Genomic DNA, 24,285 nt, shown 5'->3' on the forward strand with positions numbered 1-24,285 from the left:
TCAAATAATTTATATTTCATGCATATGAACGGCTTTTTACCATGTTAACTTTCAAACTGCTGGGCTAAGCAAGAAGGGTATAATTTCCACTTATGGCTTAATTTTTACAACCTGAGTCGTTAAACAGTGTATATCAAAGTACATCTGGAAAAACTAAGAACTACCATTCTTAAAATATTTTTCGTTCGCTTTGAGTATTGACTATACATTGCTTTTATATAAGAAATGCATTGACAGTAATTATTGTACAAGCGATTAAAATTTGATGTACACTATATTAATCAAAACAATGCTTTACTACCAAAAGATGCTGAATCTGTAATAACTAACTTAGCAGCCTTGTAATACCATTTTCATTTACTGATACAGTGCACTATAAGTCAGCTTGTAGACTATTTGCCAAGCTTTGAATAGAAAACAATTTAGAGAAAACTGCAACTTTTAAGCCTGTCTCCGTAGTTCTGTATAGTACCCTATGAGGAAAAGCCTACATTTGTTGGATGAACAGGGGCTTTTAGATCTACTTCTACTCATCTGTAGGTTAGTAGAAAGAAAGAGAAGGTTGAAAATCTGTGCTCCTTGAGCTTAACAGAGTTGCTTGAGCAGCTGGTAAGAGCAGAAAAGGGGAACAATATACACTAAATACACTAAAATGGATTGCTATATGCTAAATTGATAGCTTTGGTTAAACTGCCTCTCTGATACCACTTCCAGAGCACCCGGCTTGGTGGCCCTGATATTTAAAGCAATGGCTTCTAGTGCTATCATCCTGTCTATGACGTTAAACCAAAAAATAAGGCCTCTCAGATGAACAACTTAGAGAAAATACCACAAAGGGACTTGAAAGGCCTAAGAGACATTTCAATTTGTCAGAAGCAAGGAATTATACAGAAGGATGCAAAGAAAAACTGAAGCAGAAGTGTAGAAAGTAAACAGAGTTGAAAGTCAGGTTGTCACTTAATAGGTGACTCTACCCCAGTTCTTCATTTTCTTTTTTGTGGGTAAATATTCCTACTATACTCAAGTGCAATACAATAACACTGAATTAACAGAAACCATAATGCAGGACTACAACACTTTCATTCAAAATATAAAGTTGCCTGTTCTACACTACTGTTTTCTTTAAACATACTGACCTCAATCTCTCGGAGCTTGGCACGCTTTTCTTCACTCATTTCAGAGTATTTGATTGATGACTTGGATTCAGGCATTTCTTCTTTGATGGGATTGGAGTACATATGCTGTTCTTCTGATTTTGAACTCTGAGTATCCTCCTCATCTTCACTTTCCTCTTCTTGACTTTAAGGGCAAAAGTGAAAAATACACTTAGCTAACAATGCTTTTAAATGTTACAAGTCTTACTTACGTCTGTGTGACAGTCTTTTAAGAGTTTTTTTTTTAAGTGATCTCTACATAATGTCAACTGATGTACAAAAACCTGAATGTGTTACTTCATTATTTACAGCATATGGTGTCAAACTATCCTAATTTTCTGCCTTTCTTATGGAGCATGATTTTTTATGCTTCAGATAATTCTCACTTCTCATCTAAATACATCTCAAACCCTTTCAAGAACTCTATGTTTTCAGTTGGAGTCCATATTTTGCATAATGAAGCTAACGTGTTACTCAATAATGATTTTAAACAATATAATTTTGCTTCTTCAAATGTAATTAAGTCTATAACCCAACAAAAGATTCTGTTTTAACTAGGAACTGACCTAGAGATATCAATTTAGAGTGATATTCCCTTAACAGCCACTAGAGTGCTGCATCTCAACATAAAATGAAAACTCAGTTGTTGCACACATTAATACCCATGCTCTCAAAACTACTTAAAGATCAAAAGACAAAAACTGAGTAAGATCTATTAATATCCATACAAGTACATCTGTGAAAATGTTACTTGCTGTTCTTTTGATTCAAAGTAGAAAAGCAAATCTTCAGATTGAGGAACATAGGTTTGTCATGCAACAATCTCAGAGCCGAAGTAGTATTTGATACTTACTACTTAACATAAATAAGATATGAAATATAACTTCCAAAAAAACTGCAACTGACAACACTGCTACAGAAAACAACTAGCCAAATTAGAAGCTGGTAAATGCTGCTGAAAAGGTCTACGACTTAAAATCCTCTCTGATCTCTGTACTTCCATGTTTTCCTTATTTTCAGAGTTTAAATTGTCACATACGTAACTGAAGTGGCTTTTTCCAAAGGAACTGAATATCATTTGTAAGGATAAAGGGTTTTAAATGACTGTTGAAAATAATTTTAAACTGTAAGCCAATTTTGTACATGCTCAGTATTTTCTCAAGCTCAAGGAAAATAAACAGCCACGTTACTGAAACGAGTGTGAAACTTCCACCACAAGGATACAGACTTCAGAAATGAGCTTGAGAAACAACTAGCTTTTAGCATGCAAAAAACTGTTTTAAAATTTATTTACAAATTATAAAATACCTCCACATTTATCTAAGCAGTGATTTTGCTCACATCCTGACACAGAAGTAATGGAATGTGGATTAAATGCAGGTACCTGATGAGCAACTGATTCCCCAGCCCAGCCCCTGGCTTGTTTACTTGTCATTCCATCCAGGAAGAGCACACACCAACTGCTGAAACTTCCTTAGCCTGATGAAGGGTTTTTGAACTCAAAAGCTTGCTTAATAACTATTCTCCAACTATTTGGATTGGTCTAATAAAAGATATCAAATTCACCCAAGGAACCTTGTCTGCCTATGTCCTTAGACCAACACGGCTACAACTTAAACCCCTAGTACCTGATTATGTATCTTGTGAGAATATGGGAAGGTACAAGCTTTTATGGATGTACCAATGAAATAATGTAGAATGATTATATGATAATATAGAAGCAAACCCAGTATTGGCATTCTAGATCAATAAAAAGTCCATGAATAATTTAAAGAAGAAAATAACATGTTAAATTTGGGATTAATCATGCCATATACACTGGCTAAGCATTAGAAGGACTCTATATATCTAGAACAGAAGAGTAGTTGATTTAAGTAGCTGAGGTACAAAAAAAAGTTACAGCTTTTTGTATTGTGTCATCTTTCAGTTTTTCTTCCTTCATATGGCATAAAACAAAGAGTCTGAAATTCTCATGTTTAACCATTCTATATTCTGGGATCTGTTTCTCCATTAAAACCACAGAATAGAACTACAGTTTGATATCAAAGTTACAGGAAGCTAGAGTCTACTTTCAAAGAAGTCTGGAGATGACATCATCTCTACTCTTTACATAAACAAAAATATTTTAAGTGAAGAGCCAATAGCTACTCTTTCATAAAGAAAACTGGTATTTTTCAATCCCAAAACTCAATCTCACAAGTAGATCTTTAAAACTTAAAGGAACACACTGCTAGTTTTTCAGTCATCCATAACTGTTCATTAGATCTAACGTATAACTAAAACTGCACTGGAGAAATTTAAGTCAGAGCTAAGGATTTCTTACTGGTTTTTGGATATAAACTGATCAAAAATATTTTCCAAGATAGCATTTAATATATTTCAAGAGCATCAATTTTACCTCTTACTTTTCAGAAAAAAAGACTGTCAAACTAGAAAATCTAGTAGAAATAGATGGATGCCTACTACTACTGTCTCGCAACACAACAAGATTACACCAAGTGAGACATGAGCTCGCTGAACATAATCCTAGTTTGAGAGAGAAAGCAAGCTGGAGTAACCTCTCCCAGGCACAAAAGCCTGGGCAGTGTATATGGAGAGACTAAGCTGCCCACACACCAACGTCCCCCTCTCAACCTTCCTGGTTTAATCCAAAGGGAAGTCAGGTGCCATATATACATATACTCACACCACACACACTCACATTTGATTTTCTTCCTCTTCTGATTCTTCATGCTGGTCAAATAATTCCCATTTAGATGTTGTAACAGCTGGAGAAGAAGTGGGGGACATTACAAAATAAACATTTTTTTTCATCTGAAATTTGACAGTCATTTGTAAAATGTTTTATAAAAATTCATAAAATAAAACTTCATGACACTCCGTGTTTAATTCAAATGCCCCTATATTCACTGAATAAATTTCACTGACTTGAAAACTGAACTTAAAACCAAAACATGTATCTATATTTGAGATTTATTATTTAATAGAATTCATAGCAAAACTATATTTTCTCTCTCTCTCTAATCTCACAGGCCTTAAGGGCCTATAGCCACCTTAACTAAAGCCTGCGCAAGATGTCCACAAGCTCTTGATTATGTCTTCTCCTCCATATTCCATTTTCTTAAACTGTACCAAATATTTTCCTTAGCACTTTGTTTTCAAATACTGGCAGCCTGTTTCCAATTGCCTTTGTTAGCCTCCAGGATTCCCATTTGTATTAAAAAAAGCTAGGTTGAACAATTGTTTTAAAAAGCTAGATTTTAAGGTTCCTTGACATTTTCCTTGATGCAACTGTTTTCTCCACGCTCAAGTCACATATTAGCATTGTTTTTGCCTTGATTTCTTCAATTATTTGATTTTCCCTAGTTATTACTGTCCCTAAATATTTAAATTTTTCTACCTTCTCCCTATTTTCATTCCCTATCCTTACCTTCCTGTGACCTTGAGATTTATTTATGGATATGATAACCTATTTAGTCTTGCTGACACTGACAGCAAACACATCTTATTTGACTATGATTTCTCTATTCTTTTCTACTATTTCCATTTTTTCTCCTATTAGGCAGGTATCACCTGGATATGCAAATACCTGGTGCAATCTGTTCAGATGCAGACCCTTTTTTTCTTCTTCAGCAGCTCTTAAAACCTTCTTAACCATCAAGCTGAAAAGCATCAGTGACCCCACACCCCTTGTTTGAGACCACTATTGATTCCCATCAGGTCCGAGAGTATTACCTCAATTCTCACATAACTCCTTGACTCTTCAATTCCAAACCCCACCATGATTGACCACAGTGACTCTCTTCTAATACTATTATGAGCTTGATGAAGTCTATATAAAACCTGGTGCATGTCTTTTGCAACTTCCTATTTATTTTCTAGCAATAACCTCATTGAAAACATCTGAACACAAGTTGATCTTTCTTGAACCCACACTAGTAATCTCCCACAATTTCTTGCACATCTAGGAGCAATCGGTTTAGCAGCAGTTAAGAAAAAACTTTGTACATTATGCACAGTAAGGAGCTACCCCAATAATTACCCTATCTACTTGGACATAAGACAACCCAGAAGATAGGATTACCCCCCAATAATTAGATACTATGTATGGAAAACATATAAATGTGTTATAGTTTTCCAGGTATAAGATCTAATTAGTAGAGGTTTGCCTTGATTTTGTCCCACTACAGCAAGGAAAAAAATCTGGGGGAGGGGAGGACCAAGTGGCCCCCTTGCCCTCTACCGCCCCAACTTCTTTCCCCTGCAGCTCCTTCCCCACTTCCTTACTGTAACATTCTGTTCTCCTTGAGCATATAGAAACGAGGAGCAAATTTGAAAACACTGATGGATGAACTGAAATGTTTTATTTCCCCCCCCCCCCCGATTGATGCAAGCTTTAGTCCACATATTTTTAAGCAGCACCTTTGTACCTACCTTCTTTATATAGAGTACAAACTATGCATGATATTAGTCCAAAGCCAAAAGGCTCATTTTTTACCATATACTTAATCAGGCTGGGCCCCAACAGAGTTTCAAGCCACAGTGATGCTATAGCTCAGCACTGCTCAGTATGTGCGTGTACTCCAGATACCTTTCAACAAAGGATTCATGTGCTAACTGGCCCTCAACTCATGACTGGAACCAGGTGTTCTTGTCATAAGTTCAGAGACCCTCTAATAATTTACATGCAGATGAGTTGCAGGACAATCTGGTCTGGTTCCATTGAAACAATCTGAAGTGTGGGGCCACGCTAATCACAGGTAACAGGGTAAGAGAGGAGGCAACAGAGGAATACTGGTTGAACTGTTTGCAGCCCTGTTTGGTGATGTCTGCTGGACATTTAACACTAGTGAAGAAACAGGAATAATTGGAAATGGGGAAGAAAGGCACAGAGCTTGGCTGTGCGAGTGAAGCGGAAGTTGAAATGTATCAAAATAGTGGCTCACCATGACTTGAAAAAAGGGTCAGTACTGAGGGAGACAATGCAATGGACACTACCATATATCTTATTTAGATAGGCTGCACTAACCTAGCCGTGTGATAGGTTTAGACGGTTTATTTAGAAATATCTGGGCATGTCTACATGAGACTGACTGTGCAGTAGCCCAATAAAACTCCACAGTAATGTGTCTCAGTACTGGCAGTGATAATATGCTACTGCACAGCATTATTAGGCTACTGCACAGTAGTGTCACTAAAAAGATGTTCGCTGGCACCACTGCAAAGTAACCACTGTGAGGTAGCGTCTCATGAAGACATGCCCTCTGTGAAGAAAATGACTAAACTCACAGAGAAGGAAAACATCACCATTCCAGTTTATTTAGAAGAGTGCCTTTAAAATTAAGATATTACTTCAAACTAACCTTGAGCTTCTAATTCCGATTCATCCACTGCTTCCCATTTTGAAGGGGCAACCTTAAATATAGGCTCATTTTTTTTAGAATCTTCAGAAGTATCCACTATTGAGGGAAAAAACACTAAGAAAAATCATTGTTGAAAATTCTCCAGTAAGTCTTTAATTCTTACTTATATTGGGGAACTTACATGGTAATCAAAAAAATTAAAGGCTTGTGATCTTGCTATTTGTACTGCTGGTACAAAAGGGACAAAGGCCATGGCTCAACTATAGTAGGTAAATGCAGAGAAAGACATTGCCCTTGTCCCCCAAGACTTGACAATCAGAATTACATTCTAAATTCATTCTTGTACTTTGCATACAATTATTGATTAATTTAAGTTTCCATCTATCTTGCTTAATGTTGTCTTCTTGCTGCTATTCCAAAAACAACTCTTGTGATTACTGAAGTTAGCAATATAGGATATTTCATGTGCATTACATTAGGAAATGTAAAGAATTCCAAAATCAAAACTAAACCATTTCTTACAAGGTACACCATCAAGGTCATCATCAAGGGATTTAATAGGGACACCATCAAGATCATCAATGGGAGCAGCATCAATAGGAATTCCATCTACATCTTCCAGTGGTGCACCATCAAGCTCTTCCTCAATGGGGGCACCATCAAGATCATCTGGTACTTCCTGGAGACAAAATAAAACCTGAAATCCCTTCAGCTAGTGTGCTAGGTTATTTTCTTTAATTTCTCTTCCAATTACTTCACTTCATAAAACAAATTTGTTTGCTTTAAATAGATAGAAAAGCATCAAACCTTTGAAATACAAAGCAAAACAGTCCCAACCATACAAAAGTCAGGGCAGCATTTCAGTTTGATTTTTGCTTCTTACATAATTTTCAGTGAAAGAAATTGCCACCTTCTCTCTTACACAACAATTATAAGCAATAGCCTGTAATTTCTCAGCAAATTATCTGGAGTTTTAAGAGATTGATTATACAAAAAAATGGTACATACAAATCACACACTGCTTCAAGTGAGCCACTTGCGTGAATTCACAGAAGCAAAACTTAATGTACACCTAACAGACACTGAAAAATTTCACAGGAGTTTTTTAAGTCCAGGAGCTGGCAAATGTTAATACCATTCCTGGTGTTAACACACAAAATGAACAGCTGGTAAGTAACTTTTCTAATATATTAGGCGTGCCCGTTTTCTTCAGGCTTATATGTTTTCTTGGGTTTTTTTACTGCTTAGTGGAAACAAATTTACCTTCCATTTATATTGTAATTTGCCTACCTCTTTTTCAATACTACAGTGCTACAAAGTAGAAACTGCTCTTAACACTTTCCTGTTTACTGTGAGCTGACCTTCCCAACATGGGATATATAAATCAGATGTAAAAACATCAACAAACATTTTCCCTATGCTTTGGGAATTCTAACATGAGAGTGCCCAATGTCAAAATAATGCCTTAAATCGTTTGTACATCCCATTCAAACAACACATCCATATTCCTCCATAAGCCTTCCTCAAAAATAAGTTAAAAAAAGATGTTTCACATCTAGTCTGGAAATTTAACAAACTTCATTTCTGAGAATGATCTACCAACTCCTTCCTTTGATATCAACTGAAAAAGTTCAAATGACTTATTAATTCTACAAGCAACACATGGCATTGCGAGTCAAAAAGGTGGTTCAGGTAATGAAGTCCCCAAGTTTTCTAGGCCATGAAAAAAATCAAAACCAACACCTAAAATGCCACGTGGAAATTCACAGACAAATATAACAAAGTACATCCAATAGAAAGTAAGTGACCTGTCACATTCTATGCTAGCTTCAGTTTCTAAATAGTTTCTGTATGAAACTTCATGTATTGTGCATTATAGTAAGTAAAAAGTAACAAAAGACAAGTGGTGGTAGGAACAGCCACACTTGAAAGCCAGAGTGTGTGTCTTTTATGGGATATGTGGAAAAAAAGTTTTCAATTCCTACCTGAATACCTAGACAAAAGCTCAGGTTTGACAAAATCCATAAATTACTATCTCTGTCATGAGCAGCCACACACACCCAACTAAGGATACTAATATAATCCTTGTTGCTTTTTGTTGTTGTCGTTTCCCCTAAAGAAGCATCATCACCACTGTGTTACCTTTACTAATTCAACCACTTACCTCAGCTTCTTTATCTTCTATGATATTTACAAGCCCCAAGAAAATATTCTGCAGTTTGATTAAAAAGGGTTCTGGATAAATTGCCCAGTCCTCCCATGCTCTGAAGCATGTCATTACCCGTTGCTAAAAGTAGCAGATAAAAAAAAACTAGTATAATTCATAAGAAAATATTTAAAATCATCAGAAACATATTAGAGATAAAGTGATATTGCTAAATAATTCTATTTGTACATATTAAGATGCCATTATGTTCAGAATATCTAGTGACCTAAAAACAGATCTGAACTATTTTCTACCTCATTTGGGTTTTGTTAATGTCTGGTTAAACTTACATTACTTTCATTTTCTGCTAGCCAGTTCCAAAAGCAAAGGAAATTAATCATTCTACTCAAAAGTTCTATCAAAATGACCATCTTTACCAAATAAAATAGATGTTGGTTCCTTGTGCAAGAATATAGAAAAGTGTATCAACATGTGATAGAAGTAATTAGAGATGTGTTATTTGTATAACTGAATTAATACTGTACCATCATTTCCATTTAAACACTGATTTTTATTCTAAGTACATACAATTTATTAAAAAATTAGCCAAGTGCTCAAACTTGTCTGCCAGGTTGCTACCAGAATCACAATTTACAAAGTCTGAACACATGCGTTTGGCATATAAAATATTTTCAACAGGAAAAACATTAAGTATTGTATAGTTTTCTGTGCCTTGTGAAAATTAGAAATGAATTTAGCTTTAAAATAGAAAATTAGCATGCTGCGGGGCTTAATAAAGTCTAATTATCAACTACTAAACTTCTTTTAAAACTGTTTTTCTTTTAAACATTTTTTTAAAAAGGTCACAATTTCAGCACAGATTCAAAGCAGCTATTTTTTAAATAATAGCCAATCTGCTGTTAAGTGGATTCCAATCTGCCCCACAAGCAAAGGATTTGCAACAAAAGTTACAAATTCAAACATCAACTTCTTCATAGTGCTGGGACAAATTTTGCATCTTGTCACATCTTTACCCACCAAAAGTTGCACAGTACTCTGCTTTCTCCCCCCACTTCCAAATAAATGGGAAAGACAGCAGCTGGCTCCCTGAGAAAACACCCAACACAGTCTATTAAGGAGGACCGCTTGGCTACCACATGCCCTTTAAAATATCTGGAGTAGCCCAGCACCAGGAAGCCGCCTACTGTGTGACCTTTAAAGTTTCAGTGGGTGAGCAGCCCTAACTGTAAAGTGAACTCAGGCAGCTGCAGCACTAAGGAATGGATTGCCCTAAGGAATGGGAAAAGTTAGCATTACAGTCCAGCGGGGAGGGGAAGGGAAGCAGAGCAGTGACTAAGGAGGAGGGGAGGGGAAAGGGGCCAGGGGGACTAGTACCCCCTGGCCTATGAGGGTAAACAGGAAAGCACCAGGCAGCCTAATGACTCAGCACTTCATCAATTAGCTGCTCTTTCACAGGTGCTCTTTCCTCCCAGCACCACCAGCAGCTGCATCAGACTGGGAAAGCTCCTTGCCTGCTGCTGCCCACATTTAGTGGCAGGGCTTGCCACTGACTCTCCCTTCCCACTCCACTCCCTCCCTTCCCCCTCCTCCTCCCAAAGGCCCCAGGAGCAGCTTTCTGTAGCAGTCATGTCTGAGCTATTGTGTTATCTGTTAACCACTTAACAGACATAATTAGAGCAGGTTAAATGGATACTTCTTTAAACAATATTTACATCCCTAGATTCCCCGTGTTGAGCTGCTGGAACATCCTTTAAAGTTCCAGCAGTCAGGCAGCCACGGAGAACAATCCCTGTGGAATAGAGAAGAGCAATCAGAGCTACCCCCAACCCTGCAGTGTGCCCCAAAACAGCCCTGGGTTAGGTGGCAAGGGTGAGGAGTCTCCCTGTAACAGGGGCTGATTTGGGGGTTAGGGCCTATGTCGCCCCATCAGATTCTGCCACTGGTTACAAGAAGCCCCTTCACCCTCATCTCCAGTGCAAATGGAGGTAGCAGGGGCTGATCATGGCAGATATCCCTGATCAGCCCCTGCCACCCAGGTAGGGCTGCCTGACAGATTTCAGTCAGCTCTCAGGCTGCCTGGGAGCTAGGAATTTAATGGGCTCATAAACCTGTCACTAAGTATGTATGGGTTGCAAGCCCTTTGAAGTTCCCTAGGGATGGGCGGAAGAGAGAACTACAGGGTAGCACCCTACTGCCCCATGGCTGGAGTGTGCACCTTTGTATCAATTCTGTCATCCTCAGGCTAAGGGGCTTTGAATGCCTAGCCACCCAGAGCACTTTATTTTTGGTAGTGCTGCACATTTTGCAGTAAAATAAAAATAACTTCTGGAGGGGCCTTTGTGATAAAGAAATGAAATGGAACTGTATAAATTCAGTTCCATTTCAGAAGGGATTTTTGTGTTAGCCATGTTATTTACCCATGCTTTTGTGAAGAAGTATATTCCTAATTCACCTTTTTAAGTGTCACATAAACAATGATACACATACCTTGAAATTCTCAGACTGCAAATGGCCTTGTATTGTACGATAAGTAGCATTGAGATCAGAGAATATCTGACATAATTTTGTTTCAAAACTGGAATTAAAACACACGCATTTAGTTAAATTTTGTACCATGACAAATGCCACTCCAGTGCAGTATATCATCAATAATTTCTAAAACATGGTTCTTTTAAATGGATCGCATCTTAAATATGTCTTCTTATAGACCTCTAAACGTTAAGCCATGCATTGAACTTAAAACTAAGACAATTATACGTGAAAATTTAAAATGGAGATCCTCACTCACTCCTCCTTTAGTCCCTTCAGACTGCTCTAAAAAGGCTGCAGCAAAAAAAAGCATTCTTACAGCCCTATATCCAGCCAGACAGTGCTTTCTTTGAAAGTTTAGTACAAGGGCCACCATCAAGCTCCCATAAAAGGCTTGACTTAAGGACTTATGTGAGGGGCTGCTGCAGGCAGAGCTTCAGAAACTCTAAACCATGATGCTATGGCAAGGATGCCATAACTTCTGCAGCCTTCAACCTCCTGTAATTACCCAGGATAGAGAACCCAGGAGTCCCCAAGCCCAGCCCCCCCCCACTTTCCCTAGCTTTCAGCCCCGTGATGCAATTTAGAGCTGCAACAAGGAATTTTATTAACAGTTTCCTCTGCACTGAAACAAAATTATCCCCTAAACTTTCAAAGGACAAATTCAAATTTTAAATTCCACTGCTGTCTACAAATGCTACTTGTTATGCTATTACAATAGTATATTTGGGAATAAGTTCAGTAAAACCACCTACAAAGCCAGTAAATATCCGTTCCTTGTGACATAGGTTATCACTTCTAATTCCATGGAACTACTTAATCGGCTAATGAAAATGAATTTATAAAAAGAAAAAAGTACAAATTGAAAACAAAGGGTAATGACAGACATAACTGTATTGCTATCAGATGCTCCTATGCCAATGCAAGCCATTGTAACTTTAAGGGTTCAACTTACAGTGATTTAGCTCCATTGTATCAATTCAGAAGCATGCGTACCAGCTGTAATGCATGTGCATTCTCAAGCAGCAACTCTCCAAACCCATTTTAAAGTTTAAAGTTACATCTATATACAGCTTAAGAAACAACATTTGGTGAAGGAAAGACAACTGAAAATTGCCAAGACTGTTGAAAATGGATGCTAGGATCTTAAAATCCACTTTTGAAAACCAAGTCAAAGAAAGCTCGTGCAAAAAAGAATATATGATCCTTAAAAAAAGATGGTAAGGAAGAAAGGGGGCATATCATCTATTATAGTACAGAAATTGCAATGGTACTGTTACTGAAATAAGGGAGGTTTACAGACTTTGACTCACTCAGGGAACTGATGGGCAGGATCCCCTGGAACGCCAGGAGTCCAGGAACGCTGGTTGTATTTTAAAGAAACCTTACTGAGGATGCAGGAACAAACCATCCCAATGTACAGGAAAAATAGCCAATATGGCAGGCTACCAGCATGATTTAACCAAGAACTCTTTGGTTAGCTTAAACACAAAAAGGAAGCTTATAAGAAGTGGAAGTTTGGACAGATGACTAGGGAGGAGTATAAGAATATTGCTCAGGCATACAGGGATGAAATCAGGAAGGCCAAAGCACAACTGGAATTGCAGCTAGCAAGGGACGTGCAGGGTAACAAGAAGGGTTTCTACAAGTATGTCAGCAACAAGAGGAAGATCTAGGGAAGTCTAGGTCCTTTACTACGTGGGGGAGGCAAACTAGTGACAGAGGAGGCAAAAAAGGCTGAAGTGCTCAATGCCTTTTTCACCTCAGTCTTCACAGGCAAAGTCAGTTCCCAGACTACTGCATCTGACAGCAGTTTCAGAATAAGGTGAGCAGCCAACAGTGGTGCAAGAACAGTATAGGGACTACTTAGAAAAGCTGGACATGTACAAGTCCATGGGGCCACATTCAATGCATCCAAGGGTCCTGAGGGACTTGGCTGATGCAACTGCAGAGCTACTGGCCATTATCTTTGAAAACTTGAGGCTACTGAGGAGGGGGTGGGGGAGAAGCCCAACTGGCAAAGGGCAAATATAATGCCCATCTTTAAGAAAGGGAAGAAAGAGGATCCAGGGAACTACAGACCCAGTCAGCCTCACCTCAGTCCCCAGAAAAATCATGGAGCAGGACCTCAAGAAATCCATTTCTAAGCACTTGAGGAGAAGGTGATTAGGAACAGTCAGCATGGATTCACCAAGGGCAAGTCATGCCTGACCAACCTGATGGTTTTCTATGAGATGACTGGTTCTGTGGATGCATTGGACGTGATATACCTTGAATTTCAGCAAGGGTTGCTGAATACAGTCTCCCACAGCATTCTTGCAAGCAAGCTGAGGAAGTATGAATTGAATGAATGGACCGTACGGTGGCTAGAAAACTGGCTGGCCTCAACAGGTAGTGATCAATGGCTCAACATCTCAATGGCAGCTGGTATCAAGTGGAGTGCCCCAGGGGTCAGTCCTGGGGCTGGTTTTGTTCAATATCTTCATTAACAATCTCAAAGATGGGATGTATTGCACCCTAAGCAGGTTTGCAGATGACACCAAGCTGGAGGGGAGTAGTAGATTTACTGAAGGGTAGGGCTAGGATTCAGAGTGACCTAAACAAATTGGAGGATTGGGTCGAAAGAAATCTAATAAGGTTAAATAAGGATAAGTGCAAAGTTTTGCACTTAGGACAGAAGAAACCCATGTACCGCTACAGGCCTGAGACCAACTGGCTAAGCAGCAGCTCTGCAGAAAAGGATCTGGGAGTTGCAGTGAACAATAAGCTGGATATAAGTCAGCAGAGTGCCCTTGTTGCCCAAGAAAGCTAACAGAACACTGGGCTGCATTAGTAACACTGCTGCCAGCAGATTGAGGGAAGTAATTATTCCCCTCTATTCTGCACTGGTGAGGCCACACCTGAAATGTCCAGTTTTGAGGGGCCCACTACAGAAAGGATGTAGACAAATTGGCGAGAATCCAGCAAAGTGCAATGAAAATAGTTCAGGGGCTGGGGCACATGACTTCTGAGGAGAGGCTGAGGGAACAGGACTTATTTGGTCTAGAGAAGAGAAGACTGAGAGGGGATTTAATACAAGCCTTCAACTACCTGAAGGGAAGTTCAAAAGAGGATGGAGCTAGATTGTTCTCAGTGGTGGCAGATGACAGAACAAGGAGCAGTGGTCCCAAGTTGAATCAAAGGAAGTTTAAGTTGGATATTAGAAAAAACTCTCTCACTAGGAGGATGGCGAAGCACTGGAACGTGTTACCTAAATATGTGATGGATGCTCCATCCTTGCAAAGCTGTGGCTAGAGTGATCTAGTTGGGGCTGGTCCTGCTTTGAGCAGGGTTTTGGACTAGATGACCTCCTGAGGTCCCTTCCAACCCTGATTTTCTATGATTCTTTAAGATGGGATGCATTTTTTAAATATTAATACATTCTTTTATTTTGATTGACAATAATTTAAAAAGCTGATACTTACAATTTTCTATAATATGAAGCATTGGCAACTTTAGCTGAAGAGTTGTATAACACATCTGATACCAAGTATAATCTTGCAATCTATAATAAAGAATGTCCAAATTAAGACCAAGTTACTTTAAGTTGCATTGTGATAATACTGTACTCTCTTGGCATAAATGTTAAAGACAGACAAATTCAAGAGATGTTTTGCCATTTTCAATTAAGCTAGCAAGATGCAGCTGTATTTTTCCTACACATTAGCAGGTAACTAGTATTCTTTTCTGTGTTTTGAATAATGTCTTGTAAGAAAAGTCATCAAATCTTCAGTACATACATGAATTTCATACTCTTATCAGGAAAAGATTTTAGATTTCTTATTTTCACTTCCTGTATTGGAAATTGCATATTTGTCCATGAAGATAAAAAAAAAAGCTAACACTTGGAGGTACAAAAGGCTAGTTTAGGAATGAATGGAAATCGGTTTCAAGATTTAAAAAAAAAAAAAAAAAAAAATTGTAAGACTAAGTAAAATGGTTACAAATGCAGAAAAAAAAGGATCATCAATGTCAAGTCCTAGTTTTAAAGAAACTTAAGGTGCAAATAAACACTGCCCTTGTGTGGGCATAAGAATTTTTATGCCATCAAAAGTTATAAGCAAACAGACATCCTAGCCCATTATTATGTTCTAAGAGCCCAAAAATGTTGCTGCTACCAAAGGTAGTCACAGTTTGTGAGGACCTCTGTTTGCTTATTGTGCATCCTGGGAATCTCCCTGCAGGGGACTTCCCCAGTGCTTGCATCAAGCTGCTACACCCCAACTTGGGGCATGCTCCTGCAAGTGGACAAACTCATGCAGGGGTTCCCTGCACCAGAGGAATCCCCTGCAGAGGATTTCTGCACAGTAGATATTTCACTGCAACACAAGAGTGCAGACAGTCCAGCTTTTTCTCCCACAGCAAAAATGGCTGTTCTGGGAAAAAAAGAACCTAAATATAACAAGATAGAAATTGTTCCTGGGAGAGTTTCTCCTGAGAGACTGAACATCTGTCACACTTTCCTGCTGCTTACCCTCCTTCGAGGTCTGGCAGGAGCTGAGCTGAGGGAGCAGCGCCACAAGCCCCCTGCCTGGTTCTCACACTGGAATCCCAGCATCAAAAGCAGGCAGGGGGCTTTGCCCCACTGTTGCAGTTCCCCTGGGAATAGGACAAATTAAGCAGCCCACACTTTCCCCAAGCTGGAATCGCTTCAGCCTCAAGGTGAAAGGAGCAGGAGAGAGGGAGGGATGCAGACTGAACATCTGTACTTTTTCCTCCCCCATGAATCATTTTATACTGCTAGAGTTGAACATTTCTATGTGCCCATGATCTGTGCAATAACAACTTTTCCTGCAATATGTGCATAAGCAATCCCAAAAAACATATGCAATATGATTAAGGCAAATGATCATACCTTTTTGGGAAGAGGAGTCTTCAGAATGGACAGCGACTCAGTAATGCAGTCTACAATTTCTTCAGCAGCTTCAGCATTATTAAGACAGAAAACCATTGCATCCCCAATATCATTCTTACGAGGCGTTAATCCACGCAGGATTTCCTCTAATTTGTCCCTCTGTCTAAAATTTCATACAGTGTTTTAACATGTTTTCATATAAATTAGAAGCCCTTTTGTCAAAAAATTCCTAACTGAACATGTAGTGGGTTACATTTTTTTACGGCCAAAATAACCATGACAATTTTATAATTTATTGTAGTAGGTTTGCAATGCCTAAGATGCATATGTATTTAGAAGATACACATTTACTGCTTGTAGAGAAATCTTGGGGAAGCTATTGAAAATAACCACTGCAGAACAAATACTGATGTGAACACACTTACTCCAAAGTGTGGCTTTATGCAAGTGTAAGCATGTCAGCATACACACACGGGGATAGTGAGGAATTGCTATTCCATGCTTTTCCTCATATAGGTAAGACCTCAGATTAAAAACAAACAGACAAAAAGCCCAAATCTGTTCACCCCCTTTTAAAAAGTTAAATTGTAAGAAGTTAAACAGCAAAACAGATCACAGATCACTGTAATCTCTCTTATCTCCCTGCAGTTATAACCCATTTCTAAAACTATACTTGCTACAGTAGTTATATTGCTGAACAGAAAACAAGGATAGAAAAATGGAAGCTGAATCTATAAAAGGAAACTCAGGTAAATTCTATTACACTGACTTCAAAGACCTATTCCTGACACATTATCTGTGTGACAGGATATCAGGCTGGCGACTTCCAATCTAAGAGGCTGTGGATGCAAGCAAGTACACAAAACTATTCTTTGCCATGTGACTCTGCATTGTGCATACTAATCAGGGAATCCATTTGTCAGATGGATTTGTAAGACAATTATTTTCAAGTTTCTATTCTGAACTGAACTGGAAATACCATGGTTGATTTCAATAGTTCACTGACAAAGTTGGTCTTGTACCAAAACACTTTGATCACATCAACTTTTGTTATTAGCATGTCATCACAGGGTAAGTGGAAGAACAGAACATTTGTTGTACTGTTTCCTTCTGGCTATAAGTAGCTCTTCCTAGGGCTGTGCGAAGCTTCAGTAGCTCATTCAATTCGGAGGAGATTAGGCCCGATTCAGCAGCCAAATCTACGAATCCAAATAGAATTGGGAGACCCATTAAAAGGCCCAAATCAAATCAGAAGCCTCTGAATCGATTCAGAGAGATTCAGTGCCGGTTGGGAGATTCAACCATAGACTAAACAGGCAGCAGTCCTCGACCACGCTGGACACAGCTGCCTCCAGCTGGTAAGTCTGCTGTGGTGGGCGGAGGGGCAAGGAAAGGAGCATCGGGGGGGGGTGGGGACGGCAGATCAAATGCCCCCACAGCGAGGGAGGGATTGGGGCTGGGGCAAGCCGGGGCAGGGGGGCATGGGACTTAGAGTCCAGGAAGGCATGGAAACAGGTGTGCGCCCCCGGATCTGCGAGGAGCGGGCTGGGCTGGGCTCTAGACGGGGGGCAGAAGGCACTGGAAGCGGGGGCTATGCCCTCCTGCTGCTCACCCAGCAGGGGCGGGAAGGCATGGGACAGTGCCACTGCACTGCCTCAGACAAGCAACGGGCAGTGGCAGAAGCTGCTCCAGCCTCACCGCATCTCTCAAACAGGCTGCTAGCTGCCCAGAGCACAGCCCTGGCTCCACCTGCCCCACAGAGTGCAGGCCGGTGGTGGGCAACTGGGGCAAGCCTCCTGGAGCACAGCCCAGCCCACCCCACGCAGATCCAAAGGCACAGGCCCGCTCCCATGCCCTCCCAGACTGGCGGTGAGAGCCGCCAGAAGAGCCATTGGAAGAGCAGCTCCTGGACCACTGTGCAAGCAGCAGCAACAGGGCATGGGGCCGGACACATGCACCTGGATCAGGGCAGGGCCAGCACCAGGGGCTATGGTGAATTTTAGGGTGGATGCACCCCACATAGCTCCTGCTCCACTGTGCTCTGCAGGGTGAGCAGAGCCAGGGCTGCGCGCTCTGGGCTGTGGCTGAGGCTAACCACCCAGAGCACAGCCCGGCAGCAGGCGGCTGGGGCTAGCCTCCTGGAGTGCAACTGGGCAACTGAGCCTGCCCCGTGTAGATCTGGGGGCACATGCCCACTCCCATGCCCTCCTGGACTGGCGGCAAAAGTCGCCAGCGGAGCCACCAGAAGAGCAGCTCCTGGACCAACGGCACACAGTGGCAGGAACCCCTCTCCCTGAGTCCCACACCACCCACCATGGCTGGGCAGCTTGTCCCAGCCCCAGCCCCAATCCTTCCCTCGCTGTGCAGGCGTTTATCTGCCCCTGCCAAAACCCTTCCCTCCCCACTCCGCCCACCACAACAGACTTACCAGCTGAAGGCAGTTGCGGTAGAGGACTGCTGCCTATTTAGTCTATGGCCGAATCTTCGAATCCGATTCAGCAGAATCGGATTGGGACAGTGACTCGAATCGCCAAATCCAAATCCAAATCCGAATCAAATACTTGCCGCTTTGCACAGGCCTAGCTCTTCCCTATTTTAAATTTTTGGTCAGTGGAATCAGTAAATATAAAAATTTAAATATAAAACAGCTACTCCCCTAGTTACTGAAGTTAGGCCAACCAAATTTTGCTGATAAAATATGTAAGCACGGACATCATTAACATTTAGCTCTTTTCTGATATCCAAAGCAGCCAAAGTCTCATGAAACCAGCAAAACATGCCAGTCTAGAGTGCAGTATTATACTACTACACTGCCAGATAGTAGAAAGAAAGCCAGGCAAAAAATTTGTGACAATCGTCCCTCGAATTCCCTGTAAATACAAGACACTTCCAACTGAACAATCTGAGCATTCCCTTCCACATAAACTATAGTAAAAAAAAGAACAAAAGAAATAAAATTGAAAGGAGAGCTCCTACTTAACATTCCAACAAATATTGTACCATGTCAAGATTTACACATTGTAAAGTTTGCAAAAAAATAGTCACAAGACAGACCCATTTGAAAATGTAAAAGCTCTTACTCCTCCTTAAGTGCACCCTTCTTATTAGGTTCCTCTACAAATGCTTCAGTTTCTTGCTCTTCAGACATCCCATGCAGGTATGGGTTTAATGGTGGCGGCCTCCAAAATGATCCATTTTTGAACATACGAAAATCTTCTGTCCTCCATTTGGTTGGAGCATCTCCCTAACAAAAACAAAAATATATCATATTTGGTGTTTCTGAATTTCATATTTAAAACTGTGAACCGCCACTAAAATGTTACTTGCCTGTAGAATTGAATAAAGCTTCCACCTGTAGTAAACATGGGCTGGAGTTTGGTTTTCAAATAAAAACCTAAGCCAGAGATGGAGAGAAAAAATAAAGTATGTTATGAAGTATTTAAGAGATGTGAAACCCAATAGAAAATGTATCATCTAAAGCAGAGGTATCAAACATACAACCTGTGGAGACGGGTCATCCAGGCCCACAGAATTTCTTGTAGCCTGGACCACCCACCTCTGTACAGCATATTCGGTAAGTGGTGCTCATCACCATGGCTGATGGAGCCTCTGCAACTGTGGCAATCCCTGCAGGTGCCAGAGCTGTCATTTCCAGAACCAAGGGAGTTCATGATACTTGTCTACCCTCACCCTTTACCTGCTGCCAAAAAACAGTGTTTCTAGTCACCCCTGGTGACTAAGATTGGTGGCAGGGAAAAGGGGGTGAGTGGCAAAGGTGTTAATTTCCTGGGTTCCAGAGTTACACTGCAAACAGCAGCTCTGGGTGCCAGGGGATTAATTAGGCCACTGCCTGTGGGTCACTTGATCTGTGGGAAGCCTGAGGACCTGAATCTGTCCCACAGAAAACCAGTTTAGATTTGGCCCATAAGTTTGACACCCTTGATCTAAAGCTGCTGATTCCTTTCAGATGCAACTCCTGCCTATCACGCGGGCAACATAGTACATCTATCCCACATTCTTGGCATTTCTTGAAAGGCTACTCCTAAAAAGGTCCTGATCATCCCAGCCACACCTGGAAAAGCAACAGTATGAAGCTGCTGCATACATATTCCCTACTACAGTCACTCTCAAGACACCAGCTTCTGGTAAGAGCTGCCTGCTATGGGGGATTGTCCCCCAGAGCAGTCCGCTGCCAAATGTCCCTGCTTAGCAGAAAGGAGAGGAAGGAAAGCAGTTGGCACACTTGGGAGCACCTCTGCTAGAACACACTGAGAACACAGTAACAGACATACACAAAGTCAGCAAAAGTGAAATAACGGTCATCCACAACATTAGTACAGCTGGGAGGAAACAGATGAAGGAAACCCACAACATGCAGAAAGCGCGTGACGAAAACTAAAGTTCCACGAGGACTCCGTGAGCACCAGAAAAGTAGAATTCTGGTAGCTGAGCTGGTGAAACTATGCAGACTAACTGGCCACATAACACTACTGACTAGCTACTCTAACATGGATGCTATGCAGGAGGAATTTCCCAGCCTATGAGCACATGGCTCAGTTACTCAGGTGGTACACTAAATAGTCAAAGCTTGCTGAAATTTTTCCAAAAAACAAACTGATTCGACAAAAACCCCACTCATGGGAATGTTTTGATAATGCTGTTGTGCTTCAAGTTTCATTCACTACCTGTATTATAAAAATCAAAATGATAGTTGAAATGAAGCACCTCAACCTTACTGAAATAAATATTTTGTAAGGTCACTCGTGTCTCCAAAATTAGTTTTCTAAGTATTTCACAGAAATGTTGACCTTTCCAAATGGAACAAGAGTAAATTTCAAAATAACCATTCTTGTGAAGCAGAAATTCCAAGTAGGTGTAACAGGATCTAATCCAAATTCTGTTAAAGTTAATGGAACAACTCAACTCCTATGGACGCTATCCAATTTATATTTTCTCATTTGTTACTATTTTTATCAATGACTTTTGAGCTGTTCAAATGACAAGGAGCTGTGTATTATTTGAAAAATAGATTTACCAGATTGGCTTTACTATAGAATTACAGTATTTTTAAATGGACTAGTCTATATGACATGAATATTAATTTCAGTATCAGTACCACATGAATTGTATACATCTGCTTGTACTTGAAGGAGAACTTCTAAAACTCTCTAACTTTCAAAATTTGACCATGTACTCAAAATACTCACTTAGCATCTGCCATTACATTTTTTTTTAAAGATAATGCTTAGCAATAGCTCAACTAGATTCTATGTTGTTATATATTGATAAAAAAAGCACCTGAACATTGGATTGTTGATTTCTCTGTTCATGATCATGGCTTCAAACATAGGCCCTTCACGTACCACAAACTCTATCATTCGATGAATCAATGCGAGCAAATTCCTACAACAACAACACAGTTAAAGAAAAATTGATTCAAACCTAACATTATAAAAACTACACTTCACCTAAAATACTATATCTGTGCAGGAGATTATTTTGCTGTACTGTTAAAAAAAACTGTATAAAAGATAAGGTAACAGAGCAATGTTATAGCCTTGCATTGTGAATATAGGCATTATAAAATAAAAACATGCCTGATTATGGTGGAGTGTGCATTTTCTAAGTGAAAATATTATTTCTAAATTTCAATAAGCTGACTTACAGTCATGAGTTTTGCCTTAATAAAAACTAATTTAATAGTACTTATCAAGAAAAATGGGCAAATGAACATAAAGTGTGGCCTAAGTTAGTTAACAGAAAATAATCCCTAAACTAATTTTGTGCAGTTGTATCGAAAAATTAATCCAGCTTCTGCACACTATCAACTACATGAACGCTGAGCTCAAAATTAAAAACACGCATGATCATTTAAAAAGATTTAATAGAAACTCCATCCAGCTTTATTGCCAAATAAATGCAAAACAAAAACCAAAATAACTGATGTTGCAAACCATGCATCAAGTTTCCCAACTCAGAAACCAGATGGAGATTTTATTAAAGCAAGCCACTGAAGAGGCAACATCCTTTTGATCAAACCTTAAAATGGATGCCATTGGAACAAAACCATACATCATTTACGAAAGCATACCAGATAAAATTTCTTCCATTTTATAACTACCTAAACTTAAACCAAATGACATTTCCAAAAATTAAAAAAGCTACACCAATTTTGTTCTGCACATCATTCAGAGAAGCATGTCAGAAAAATGTTTTGGATTGCATTTGAAAATGTAGATCCACTTAACAAGTGGTAAAACAAATACTAACTTATTCTCAGAAAATATTCGTTATTTTTAATTGACCTTCTGTGGAATATACTAATATTACAGGCAAAAATGATTTTACATTGTAAAAGAGGATCCTAAATTTTCAAATACCATTCACAGCAACACAGTACATGAAAGCTTTGAGGCCTACAATTTTAGCATGTAATGCAAGCAAAACAAGTGTAGCTTTTACCCCATAAGTTATCTAAACACAACAAAAGGATATTGGCTCTTTGAACATGTACTGTAAATTTTTATTTTAATGATTTTAAAACAAGTTATAACTCAGAATGCATTATCATTTAGATTTATTTTTAATTGTTCATAAAAGATACAGGAAAAAAATCATTTGTAACCACATAACAAAGTGCATATATGATCACTAGGTGATGGTTATTTTATTTTTTTACCATCTTATCTATTCAAAGTTCTGTTACAGATAAAAAGTGCTTAACTGGATTGTTTTTTCCTACAAAACTAAAAACTAATAAAAAGAAATTTAAGACTCAAGTAACAGAATATGCCCCAATAGCCTTAATAATTTGTAAACAGTCTATATAAATTGCATATTAGCACTAAAACTACATTTCCTCCAAATATTATAGAAAAGACCAACAGTATCACTCAGTTTAAGTCCTTCCCAAAACTCAGTTTTACAGAAACCCTTTTTGACAATCCTGGAAACATCTGCAGAAGACAAATCAAAATAATTCTGCAGCCATTTCATTTAGTGCAGTGTTCTGGAAGTCCAAGTAGAAAGAAATACTTAAGTATGTGCAAACTGCATTTGAAAATACCAGTACAGTAAAATTACAATGATGCTGATAAATTCACAGATTTGAAGTCTAGCACAAAGTGATAGCCTCTTGCCTAACATCCTATATACCGCAACCATAGAACTTCATTCAATAATGCCTCCAACAAGTCTGATACAAAGTGCGGTTGAGCAAAAGGCATCTTTCTTAGGATGATATAAAGTTTTGAAATAAGCCTGGATACAACCCCCCTCCCCCCCACCACCACCCTCAAACTTGTTACACTCATCTGATAGAGCTGATCATAACAATTTTAGCACTTACACAAGCACTGAATACTTTAAAATTAGTTTATTTAAATACTGATTATACAAACAGGAAAAAAATTATTAAACTAGAAAATAAGTAGCACTAAAAAATAAGTGCTGCTAGAAAATAACAGGAAGGAAAGAGATTTTATATTCTTGTACTTGGATTCTGTAGACATTTTACACATCACTATATAGCATCACTGCAATTAAGCACCTATATTAAATATTTGCCCTATACTGTGCTTTCCCATCAATTTTGCTAAAACTACAACAAGTAAGTTATCAGCAAGAAGAAAATATGTTTAAAGCTATTTTCAAATACAGTTCAGTTCATGTGAAGGGTAAAAATAGCGTGTGAACTTTCAAAATGCTGCAATAAATTAAATGGTAACATAGCTTTCTTTGAAAGCTACAAACTATAGACGTTCCATAGTTTAAAAAAGAAATACTTGCTATACTAACCAAAAGACCTTACTAGGTAAATTCCTGGTGGTCACTATAGCTATCCCACATCACTAGTCAGCAAAAAGTTGTACCATCCTGAAATTCTATCAAAATTACAGATGCATCTGTGCATACTAGAAAAAGTGTTCAATACTACTGCCTTAAGCTACTTATACAAATGCCTTTTTACAAAAAAGGGGGCTATTTTATGACAATTAAAACAGTGTAGTACAAAAGGATGAGTTTAAAGTGCATTATTAAAAATGTTAATTATCTTAAGTTGGCCAACAAAAAAAATGTCTTTCAATTATAACAAAACCACATTTATTGGAGCCGATCGTACCAATGTCTGGTCAAAAACTGTATACTTTCCCAATCCATCCCATGATGTTTTCCTGG

General features: G+C 39.2%; 1 protein-coding gene across 10 annotated transcripts in view; it reads right to left on the minus strand.

Annotated features, from left to right (window-relative positions):
- U2SURP (U2 snRNP associated SURP domain containing) overlaps nt 1-24,285 on the minus strand; it is a 79,788-nt gene that overhangs the window by 16,476 nt on the left and 39,027 nt on the right. For 6 of the 10 annotated variants that reach the window (XM_025208452.1, XM_025208456.1, XM_025208455.1 and 3 more), the window contains 11 exons: nt 21,406-21,510; nt 19,435-19,501; nt 19,188-19,351; nt 16,108-16,270; nt 14,678-14,757; nt 11,172-11,259; nt 8,682-8,804; nt 7,040-7,196; nt 6,518-6,631; nt 3,856-3,922; nt 1,137-1,299 (listed from right to left, as the gene is read on the minus strand). In XM_025208452.1, coding sequence (XP_025064237.1) covers nt 1,137-1,299; nt 3,856-3,922; nt 6,518-6,631; nt 7,040-7,196; nt 8,682-8,804; nt 11,172-11,259; nt 14,678-14,757; nt 16,108-16,270; nt 19,188-19,351; nt 19,435-19,501; nt 21,406-21,510 — 1,291 coding nt within the window. The remainder of the gene's footprint in view (nt 1-1,136; nt 1,300-3,855; nt 3,923-6,517; nt 6,632-7,039; nt 7,197-8,681; nt 8,805-11,171; nt 11,260-14,677; nt 14,758-16,107; nt 16,271-19,187; nt 19,352-19,434; nt 19,502-21,405; nt 21,511-24,285) is intronic. The other 4 variants (XM_006027262.3, XM_006027261.3, XM_025208453.1 and 1 more) reach the window with 1 other exon arrangement.

This window comes from Alligator sinensis, unplaced genomic scaffold, assembly GCF_000455745.1.
Source record: "Alligator sinensis unplaced genomic scaffold, ASM45574v1 scaffold846_1, whole genome shotgun sequence".
Taxonomy (NCBI): Eukaryota; Metazoa; Chordata; order Crocodylia; family Alligatoridae; genus Alligator; species Alligator sinensis.